The 11,456-nt window shown below is 33.8% G+C and overlaps 1 protein-coding gene across 3 annotated transcripts in view; it reads right to left on the minus strand.

The window, feature by feature from the left end:
• Positions 1–784: 784 nt before the first annotated feature.
• Positions 785–11,456, minus strand: part of LOC113516908 (inactive dipeptidyl peptidase 10) — a 106,007-nt gene continuing 95,335 nt past the window's right edge. For 2 of the 3 annotated variants that reach the window (XM_031907912.2, XM_031907911.2), the window contains exons 6-19: positions 11,375–11,449; positions 11,203–11,255; positions 8,894–9,105; positions 7,614–7,834; positions 6,894–6,997; positions 6,690–6,819; positions 6,105–6,345; positions 5,954–6,019; positions 5,392–5,707; positions 4,678–4,827; positions 3,694–3,879; positions 2,865–3,022; positions 2,287–2,492; positions 785–1,646 (exon numbers count right to left, since the gene is read on the minus strand). In XM_031907912.2, coding sequence (XP_031763772.1) covers positions 1,518–1,646; positions 2,287–2,492; positions 2,865–3,022; positions 3,694–3,879; positions 4,678–4,827; positions 5,392–5,707; positions 5,954–6,019; positions 6,105–6,345; positions 6,690–6,819; positions 6,894–6,997; positions 7,614–7,834; positions 8,894–9,105; positions 11,203–11,255; positions 11,375–11,449 — 2,247 coding nt within the window. In that variant the 3' untranslated portion in view covers positions 785–1,517. The remainder of the gene's footprint in view (positions 1,647–2,286; positions 2,493–2,864; positions 3,023–3,693; positions 3,880–4,677; positions 4,828–5,391; positions 5,708–5,953; positions 6,020–6,104; positions 6,346–6,689; positions 6,820–6,893; positions 6,998–7,613; positions 7,835–8,893; positions 9,106–11,202; positions 11,256–11,374; positions 11,450–11,456) is intronic. The other variant, XM_031907913.2, reaches the window with a different exon arrangement.

Consider the following 11,456-nt stretch of genomic DNA (forward strand, 5'->3'; position numbering starts at 1 on the left):
GATAATTTTCACTGACTACAAATTTTAAGATTGTTTCCGCTATATTATGAGATTTACTTGGTAGTATTCTAGTTATTTATATCTTTGCCCCCTTATTCATAGAAATGTGAAACTTCTAATAAACCGGCTTTAGCTATTAAAGTAGTTCCATCTCTTACTTTCCAGCTAATCTATGCATTGGAAATAAAGCGACAAAATACTAAACAATTACGTTTATTGAAGGATTAACATTTTTATGAATAAAGTGGTTAGTTTATCAATCTTTTCGAAGTAAATATTCCATTATACGACTATTTCTCAGACCTTTTAATTATTTTCGAGATTCTCGTGTCAGGCTATAAATGTGTAGTAAATTACGTTTAACATTATTAACAATTAAGAAGACTAGTAAATGGTAATGTGATGGAGCAAAAGCAGCTAAGGTTAGGGGATGATCAAGGTCACTTCATTTCTAAACATTATAAGTCACTATAAAATGCGTTTTAATCAATGTACGTAATTTATGAATAGGATATTTTATTTACATTGTCGTATGAGGTATTTTTAACAGCACTATATTTTAACAAAACTTAACATTTTCACATGCCTGTTAACAGAAAAACAAATATAATTTTCAAAAGACCTATTAAATTTCCCTAAATGATAAGCTCCTCGTTATGTAGTTAGTTTTATAATAACATTAACGATTGAGAATTATATCTCGTTCAAAGAATATTTATGCTATAATGTGAATGTTTAATCGTTGATTATTATAATCTGTTTTAATATGATTTATTAAAATAGTAAACTAACAGTAAACTACGTACCATTTTAGAATGAAGACGATAAAAAGACTTGGTATAATAAAGGCGACGGTAGAAAACAGTAAAAGCCTAATAGAACAAGCTCGAAAGTTTATGAATAACGAACAGTATGACCATAATGTACAACACGATGTGTTCATTTAATGAAATGTACATAATAGTGATCTGGAAAATGGACCTTATGTACTTGTTATAAAATTATTTTTAATTCATGTTCAGAATTTATTTCCTATCTAGGCTTTACTTAGATTAGAAGACACGGTATGATAGTTTAGGCGAAGGGTGCTGAAGCGAAGTTTCATGGATCGAATGAGAATTACATTATTCAATTTGAAGAATTAATCTAACCATCGCAGCCCGTTCTCTTTTGTATCTCTATCTATTACAAAATGAATCTAGTAGTAAATACACTATTGCTAGTTAATAATTTAATTAATAATGCAAAATTGTCATAACAGAACGGACTTCTTATTATCATAAGTTACGATTCTATATCTAATCACATAACCCTCGCTCTCTCGCTGTCGCCAAAAATAATGATGTATGAGATTTTACGATTAGAAGGCATTGTTGAACCAAACGAGGGGAACACATTTCATTAAAGCACTATTTCATGTACATATTTACAGACAGGAATTTAATAACATTTGGATATATGTATTGAGACGGTCGGGTACAAATTATTGCTCGGTTGATTGTTTGCAAATATCACTTTTATCTGTCAGGAGGGGGTAGCTTGGTATCCTCGGGGTCGAGGGAGAGGCACTCGCGTAGGTAATCCTCCATCGAACGGTATACGTGCTCGATAACTCCTTTTAGGTCATGCCCTTCGTCAGCGTAAGCCTGAAAAAAAATTAATTTCGTTTATTTTGATTAAAAATCATGATTTTATTAAGATTGTTTGGTAATGATTTCAAATATTCGCCAGAGGAAGATTTTTTAGAAATGTTCTATCTTTTATATCTTTATTAAATTCGTGTTTCCACCATGAAGTAGCTGTATTTTGGTTTAACGAGTAAAACATGGCAGTGAAATGTCAGGCTATGGAGGTTTAACATCTAAGTCCTTCAGGACTAGAAATGCATGATGAGTACTATGGGTATCAGAGTTTATAGGTGACGGTTACTATTTTCAATCAGGTAAGCCGTCAGCTTGTTTACACCATAAAAAGAAATGCTGGCCGAATTTAATATGGTCGAGTGGTACTTGCTCCATAACAAAATTCTTTATCAAGTCGGGGATTATAGTGGTGAACATATTTATTTTACGCGTATTCGCTGAAATAATGCATAAAATATTTATAAGAAACTGTGGTTGAAGTACTAATAAGACAATATCAGAAAAATTTGTGAACATCTAAGTCAATAGAAAAGCTAAAAAAAAAATGAATAACATCAGGGACTGTATGGTGATATTGGTACGTTAGGAATCTGGTTAGGATGAGCCATAGGATGGTTTTTGGATTAGATTTTGAGAAGCTCACTTGGTATCGGAAAAGTACGCCAGCGTCGGTGAGCGCGCGCGCGAGCTGCAGCGCGTGTGGGTAGGGCGCGCTCATGTCGGCCATGCCGTGCACCAGGTACAGCGCGTGCGGCGGCACGTGGTGCGCGCGCTGCGACGCGTCCGCCTCCACGTAACCTTTGTAGTTCACCGACGGCTGCCCTAAGATCCGCTCCGTGAACGCCGCGTCTACAAACGTAATGATCATTATTAATTTATGAGATTATAAGTTTCCCTCAGCAGCATCATATCATCATAACAGCCTTTAAGTGTTCACTGCTCATAAGCCTCCCCATAAGGGAGTTTTGGGAGTAGTTGCTACACTTGGCAGGCGGTTTGGCAACAGCAGTTAGGCTTTGAGATGTTAAAAGGGACGCTGCTGCCCATCCCTTGCCCTCTGTTAGTCATCTCTTTTCGTTAAGTAAAGCGTTTGTATTTTGCCTTTAGTTTTAGCAATATTTAAGAAGCTGATTATGTAAGCAACATGTTTTATATAAACCATAATGTTTAGGCAGAAGGATCAAAATTTTCGATGACATAGAATTCAAAATTAAAACTCACTGTAATAAAGCCAATCGGTGATTGGTGAGACGGCGATGCCACATTTGAGTGTCGATTGCTGAGAGCCAAGCAGCATGGCAGTTACGTATCCGCCATAACCCCAGCCCCACACTGCGACGCGGGTTACGTCCAAAAATTTGAAAGTGTCTAATAAATATCTGAAAATGATAAACAACATTTGTTAGTAGAATAATAAATAAATGACGATTAATAATTTCGTTGGAAAATTATGTATGTGTGAATAAATTACATTAATTTATTTTTTATTTCTTTAAGAGTCGAAGCTACTAATTCTCTATACTTTATACGTCTTTAACCTCCTTTATTCGGCGTTTTACCTAGTATTATTATATATATGTTATATATACATATATATTGTTTTTAGATCTTTCTCATCCTCTTTTGTATTCTATTTTGAAAGCAAATTAATTTGATTGTGAATTGATTTGATATTAAACTGAATCCTTGAAGTTGGTTCGTAAAGCAGACGTTGTGATGAATCTTCAATGAATAGAAGTGGTTTATTTTATTGATTTTCTTACTTCCGTAATCTACGCGTATGAAGTTGAGGGTAAATAGCTTGCTCTCAATATATTGATATAAAATTAGATCAGCATATAATATAGAAAAAAAGATGGAATTTAAGTTAGTAAACATTTCTACAAATGTTTATTTTATAAAATGTTTCATAAAGAGATGGTAACTTTGCTTACGCTATCGGTTTACGCTGATTGAATACTGGTAATGAATAATAGGCGAGGAAATAGCTGATAATCATAGATACTATTTATCAATTAATTCAAACGAGTAAAGTTATAGGTTACAGTACCTAATAACAGCCAACTGGTCTGCGACCTCGACACCCCCGAGGCGACCTCGCAGCAGTGCCCGAGGAAGGCCCCTAGCGCCCGCCACGTCCAGCTTCACGTAGACTACATCGTTACGCGACGACATGTACGAGCCCCAGTCCACCAGGAACTTCTCCGTCACCTGTTGGCTGCCAGGCCGTCCGTCTCTGGTGAATTAGCACAAACGAAAAATATAAGCATTAATTTATTTATTGTAGTGAACTCCGGTTAAAAAAACTCAATTTATATATCTCAAACAAAGTGCGGAATATTTTAATTACTGCAATAGATAGAACAATTTTTTTTTTAGTCAAGATGTAGCATTTTATTACGCTTTTTGTGTCAGAATAGCTGCCTTGGTATTGCAAAATAAACAGTTATAAAATAAATATATTGCTATATAACAAGAAAATATAAAATAATATAATATCAAATAATACCTAGGCGAGATGCACAAAAAAATTAAAAGATGTATATTAATTTATTTTTACATTTATTATATAAGTAGGTAGGTATTATATGTATTTATAGTATATGTATTTATGTAATTTTTTATTATATATTTTAATATTTTATTTAACTGTATATTTGTTTATGTATTAATAGTTATAGCATTTCAGCTGCCCGTTAACGAAATGCTTTCTTACTGTACTGGGTTGACTGGAAGAGATCTCTGTCAGAGATAAGTCCACCCTCGCTCACAACATTTATAAATACATTATTTTATATGTAACTTACAATTGCAATAAAGAATATATGCTATTTTTGTTATTTATATTAGGTATTTAATGAGTGTAATTAAGAATAAATATGAAATGCAATAAGGAAAAACACACACAGGTTTATATCACTTTCTAACTGTTGCTCTGTTTTTTTTTTTTATTCTACTAAAACACTTAGTAGTTGTAATATTTAAAATTGTAATAATTTTTTTGATGTGTCTACTGCACGTAAATTTTGCTTACACGTGAACGAGAACTGGGAAGGCAGCGTCGCGCAACTCTTCGCGCCATGAAGGCGGTAACAGCAGCTGCACTCGGGCTTTGGAGCCGCTGCTTAGTTGAACGTCGAACGACCGTCGCGTAGGTAAAGCTAACTCGCGCAGCCGAACCGATCTGATGAGTACACAAATATTGAAATTTGTTGTATCCTGCTGCTACACCTGCGTCAATCAGTATGTAAAGAATTCTTTGTGCTAAGTTAGGATATATCTTAGCGCACCGTTCAATAGTTTTTGGGTGAAAAAGTAACAAATATCCAGCCATCTAGCTACAAACTTTTATATTTATTATAATGATAGGATTAAGATTACAAACTACACTTATATGGACTTCTATGTTTCCTTCCAGTAAAAAGTAAGTCCTAATAATTATTTTTGTGGTACATATTAGAATATTTTATTTAAGTTTTATTATATATATTGATAATTTATATACATTAAGATTAATACTTAATGTACAGACTTGTGTGAAGAGTACAAAAGCAAAATAATTTTTAAAATACTTTATTATCACTGCAGGTGTTACAATTTTTATAGTAGGTTTTATTTTAGGTAATTTATACCTAGACACTCGATGCATTATTTAAGTATGACCTTAAGTTAAAATAGAAAATTGTCTTCTGAAGATTTTTATTGAAAATAACCCTAAATAATCAGCATAATTGAATCATGAACATACCTATAAGGCCTCGTGTCATACAATATTCTCTCTAGCTTATGTGTTCTAGCATCATGTAATCCTGCAAGAGGGGGACCGGGACCGCCGCATTCTAGAACATAATGCGATATTCCAACTCTTGGTTTTGGCGGCGAGAAAGTGGCTCTCCAATAAGAGCAATTGGCGTAGTGTAGTCGAGCTGGCCAGACGGCCAGTTCACACGTAAGGCACCGAGGTTCCTCGCGCTCAGCCCGCGCTCTCACAGAGTTACTGCCGCCACCATAGCTCGGGTCCCGGACAACGTACACATGCCTCTGACCCGGTCTCTCTGCGCTACCTGTATACATCCCCAACATCAGTACTAGCTCAGACACGAAACAAACCAAATTAATTCGAAAACAAGACGTTCACAAAAAATCACACAATATCCCTATAATAATTTTACTGTATGATCGTGCTTTGCCTTTTTAAATAGGAGGGATGGAATGGGTAGTTTTAGTTAATGTGACAGTAATGTAAGTTAGTCATAAATCACTACTTATACCAAAAATATCACTAAGCTGCACTCAAGTTTAATACTTAATTTGATTAGCTTCTTTCACCATATCTGGATGCAGATTTGGTATGTACAACTTTTCTTTGTCTAAACCTTTAATAAAAAAAAAGAAAAATAACACAGTTTTTTTCATACATCTATTGGGTTGTGTTAATAATAGATTAAAGTTATGTCTTACCTAAGTAATAAACTAAATGATTATCCTGGTCCCACGCCAGGATCTCGGCTACCTCAACCTTGCCATGTGAGAGCACAGCGATGCGTTGTCGCAGCACATCTACGTGTTTGATGTGTGTGTAATATTGCCCGCCGCCCTCTTGCACAGCTGCTAACAGCAGGAATGCGCTACCATCCTCTGAATACACCGGCTGTTGATGAACTTCTAACCATGGTTCATCTGTTGCTTTTTCTGAATGCGTCTGTAAAATGTAATATAGCTATTAATATTAATGTGCACAATTAATAAGTTTCTACCATGATTATTTATGTATTTATTTATATGTACAACGTGATATGTACAACGTAATATGAAACTTTGTTAAAATTTCATGACTGTTTATAAAGTAATTAATATGTCATTAAAATCTATAGATAGTATTGAAAGCGTTATATATTCTTTGGTGCGTAAGTATAAGAAGTATATATTAGTTTTTTTTTTGTAACCGACGCTTTATCCCTTATGAGATAAAACAAAGCAAATCGAGTATTATTATTATTAATTTAGAGATCAATATGATCTCTGTAAGAATAAAATGTTGAATACCTCAGTGCAAGTCCAGTTAGGTGCATAACAGCTGCTATATACAGTAAGATTTTGCGCACGGTTCATCCACACTACCCCTACATGAGAATTGTCTTTGCCCACCCATTGGGCTGATATGAGGTAATATTCCCTGGAATAAGACACAAAAATTACGAAAAGAAACTCTCATGTGTAGAACATTAAATAACTTTATCGGATACATACATTCCATCCAATGTTCCCGGAGGTCTAACTTCCCATCTCGTTGGAGAAGTCGTGTTTTCTACTACCACTATCCATAACTTCACTTTAGGTATAGAACTGCCAGGCTGGAATAAATTCATTTAGGTATATAATTCTACGTTGATTCGGGTATCTAGTGAGGTTGTATGAAAGAAGAATTACGAAATTTATCAAGTATAATTGAACGGGAATGTCGGTAGGGGTTGTATCTCGACCCAATAGGCGATGTGTTGAAGGGTCAAATTAAAAGTACCCGTAACCAGTGAGCGTGTATGAGTAGATTGATGAATGTGGAGGAAGTGAAAGAGGTCTCTTTGAATCGGAGTATTTGGCCTTTCATTATTACCCCAATGGATGATGAATGTGTATGTATGTATATAATTCTACACTATTATGTTTTAATACCAATGAGGAAAAAAGTGATGAATCACATACATACTTGTACCTAGTCGTAAAGAGATGCCGCAAGTATCTCAATTTATAAAACGAAGCCAATCTTTATTAAACTATTTGCCTTGTCACACTAAATACGAGTATTTCTAAAAATACCAACTACCTATAATGCTATTTTTATCAATTTTATAATCTTTTTAAAGTTATTTAAGTATAATTTAAGTTCGTTTTCTAGTTAGTTAAATCAACATTACCTACTTTTAACCTTAGATTATATGTAGCACGTTATACTATTTGCTTTTAACTTACCGTTGGGTATCTGATAGTTATATGATCAGGGAAGACTGAAGCCAGACTATTATTGTTTGTGGGTAGTAGGAAACCGGACCTGGCGGCGCCGGCTCCACCGATCCCCTCGGAGATCCGAGGAAATCGAAGCTCCGAGACCGCACTATCGTCATACTGTGCATACATTACGAGTGTGCCGTCAGAAGAGCCCCAAGTTGCAGATGGGGTTTTCGTCACCTCCTCTGTAAACCGTATTCAAACAATATTGTTATTGTACTAAATTAGTCACAAGTGTACAACTATTAATATAAAGAGGAAATGTTTCATTTAAAAAAATATTTCATATACAGAAAATTACACTATACGCGAGTAAAATGGGCTGTATTTTATTAAAAAAAAAAAAAATAGAAATCCATATTCTACCTGCCCGTGCGAAGCCAGGGCAGGTCGCTAGTGTTAAATTAATTAATTCGATCTTTTTTATAAATTAACCACAAATATCAAATTCATCCAAAGTTAGAGAAACGTAGAGCTTATTTTATTTTCAACTGACTTAAAAAAAAGAAGGTCCTCAATTCCGTTGCATTTATTAAATGTTTGTTACCTCAAAACTTCGTCATTGCAAATCAATTTGAAAATGTTTTTATCTGAAATGATATGCTTTCAGATACGACCTTTCAAGGACACGACCTACACTAATGAAGTGCACGAAGAGAGGGATGCTTTCAGATTAGTCTCATAGAAATTTTATCAAAATCGGTTCAGTAGTTTAATTATTAAATCAAAATAGTGCTTTTGCCACAATTTAAGAAGGTTTTATTTGTGGAACAGAATCTTATACTTACGAGTACTTAATATAGATTATTCATAAATTTTTAATAATAAAAAGGTAAATATTTTTTTCGACACAGACTTTAAAATATTTATCTGCTTATCTCGTAAGTGACCAAGTTTGAGTAAATATATAGATAAAATATTAAATTATTATAATAATTAAAATTAGATTTTAATTAATTTACACAGATTTTACGTAAAGATAAATTTAATGTATTTACAGTTATTTATTATACTTACTTCTGGAGATTTTACTAATTAGTAAAGTTTTGTATACCCTTGGGTAAGTATCAGTTTAAGAAATTCATTAGAAATATGTATATATGGCATCTAGATTAGATATTGCTAAGGACTTATTTCTAACTTGCAAGGGCTTTGTCACCCATATCATCACCCATTCCAAATGTATAATTGTATCTACATATTAGACACGTCAAAGATCAGCATGAATAAGTTTTTATGCGGACCTTGGTATAACCAATCGGAGACCCCATTGTATATGCGCCCAGGGGCGGCGTCGTTGGTGAGGCGCAGAGGCGGCGCACGGCGCGCCGGCGGCCCGGGCCTCGCCAGCACTTCGTTATCCGCCGCCAGCAGTAAGGCCCCGTCGGCGCCGAGCCACGCCGCGTACTGCCACTCCCAGCTGCTTTGGCCGTCGCCAAACAGCGGTATGTGGTGGCTGGTGATAAATGGTCAATGTCAATGCTGTTGTCGATGTTTAAGTACAAATAACTTTTAACATGGCAAAATTTTGTTTTTCAGGTGTCACAGAAAATATCCTAATACTAAATTTATTTCAAATACGATGAAACAAAAAAGTTAATAAATTGGTTTGAATGGAAACTCTTATGGAATATCTTGATGCGATAATGATTTATTTATGTAATATAGAAAAGGGGATAAGTAAGTCAGATATCTACAACTGTTTCATAAATATCAGTTAGTAGGTATAGGTGGTTAAGCGTTGGGACCATCTTTTAGTTATGTGAGGTTATTTTTTAATTTGGACTCTTCTTGATTGCGATTTTAAATAATTACAGTTCTCGATTATTTAATTTAAAAAATATATAAAATATTTTAATTCAGTAAATTAACAATTAGTAGAATGCTAAATGCGAAACACGATACTCATAACGGACTGTGAAATTTATGTCTTAAATTTTTTTTCTTTACTGATTTATGTGAATTCGGGGTTAATTGTAGATGGCCTAAGTTATGTTACATACTACTAGTAATATATAGAAAGGAAAGTGAGTCTATCCGTCAGTCTTAAATTAAATTATTAATACGATTTATTTAAACATTGGAAGAGAGTAAGTGAAACCCGATAATAAGCATAAAGTATAAGCAACTGTTTATACAGTTTTATTAAAATAATAATATCAATACATATGTTGTAATAAGTATTCTTAAGTGTTTATGTTTAGCACAAAAACCAATGGGGTTATGGATTCGGTTTAATAGTTCAACCTGTTTTAGATTATGTATAGGCATATTACATTAAAATTTCACATATACAATATACAGATTTCATATCGTTTTGTAGTTATATTTTATATTTTAATAATAGTAACATTGTTACTTTACTGGAATCGCGATAGACATACCAAATCATATTAAAATTCTACACACAAAAATTGAAATAAATCGAAAATCGTATTCACGTAGGTTACTACCGTCAAATCGATTTCTTCATCGGCAAGAGAGCGAACGAAAGGAAATTTCACAAAGAAGATATCATTATGATTGTAAAAAGAGCAGTGGACGGAAAATGAATAGCGACTTTTTAAAATTACTCTTTTAAAGAGGGTTAGGATTATGATACTTGAGATTACAATGAAATAGATATCGTATGCTTTGGTTTCACTCTGATATACATTATTTATTTATGTGCTATTTAAAAGATTGTGTATAAAGGAATATTGATCAACCTAATTAATTAAGTTCTCGAACCTTACCAAATATATTTAGGAATCGGAATATTTGATTGTAAAATTCGGTCACAATACCAGACTTAACTAAACTAGTTGATTTAGTCAATATGAATTTCAATTACTTATTCACTTGCGTTTGCCAATCTCTAAAATGCAAGGCAGCCAATCAAAACAGAGTACCTGCTATTGATTTATATACACATTATATTATTTTTGTCCTTTCTTTTCATTTTTGGTAACTTAAGGTAAATGTTTAAAATATTTTATAAATATAAAATAATGATTTTATTAAAAAAAAATCGTAAGAAATCGGGGCGGGTTGCTATTTTAAATAATTAGTATTAATTAAATATACACATATATTGACTAAATATTGCCGTGAGTTCAATTTCCTCATCATATCGACTTAATTAAGTAGGCACATTTATATTAGTCTCTTTTACATTTTTTATTTCCCTTTACTGAGATGAAGGGGGTAAAGCTTCAGTACGTTGTTAAAATTCCAACCGAAACAGATAAATTTATGATGAAAACGAATTGAGATCGTGCAGACATTTTATATTCCACCAGCAGGGAAACACACTTTCATCCATCGTGTTCATTTATTATATAGCATGACGCAGATGATAGCATTCTAGTATAAAGATTTGAATAGTGTTATTTTTCATACCACAATTATATAGAGGAGTGAAAATCTGCCGTGCCCTTGTGTGAAGGTGCGGTGAGTGAAAACCAATTTGGGAATATGAAATTCAATTTGCAAGCGGAAATATAAAATTATGAGAATCTCGAGGGCCGCCGACACGACCTTTATTGTGGGTAAAATATCAAAAGTAACTCACTCATTTGTGACGTCATAAACTGTGTAGTGTGCCGTAAATGTCCGCCGATAAACCTGTAAAATAATAAAAACTTAAATAACATCGTTCGTCCGCCGCACCGAACTTTGTAACGATCGCCTTGTTTATTTTGGAAAAAACCAATTAAAACTTTAATAACGCAATTGTTACCGACCTCCTTGATATTGTGTTGAAAGAGAACGTAGCGCAAGTTCGGCGAGCATTGGTATCCTCGCACATTCAGCTGCCGCTGTGGG

The sequence above is a fragment of the Galleria mellonella genome, unplaced genomic scaffold (genome assembly GCF_026898425.1).
Source record: "Galleria mellonella isolate WM207_F2 unplaced genomic scaffold, CSIRO_AGI_GalMel_v1 utg83, whole genome shotgun sequence".
In the NCBI taxonomy this organism is placed as follows: Eukaryota; Metazoa; Arthropoda; class Insecta; order Lepidoptera; family Pyralidae; genus Galleria; species Galleria mellonella.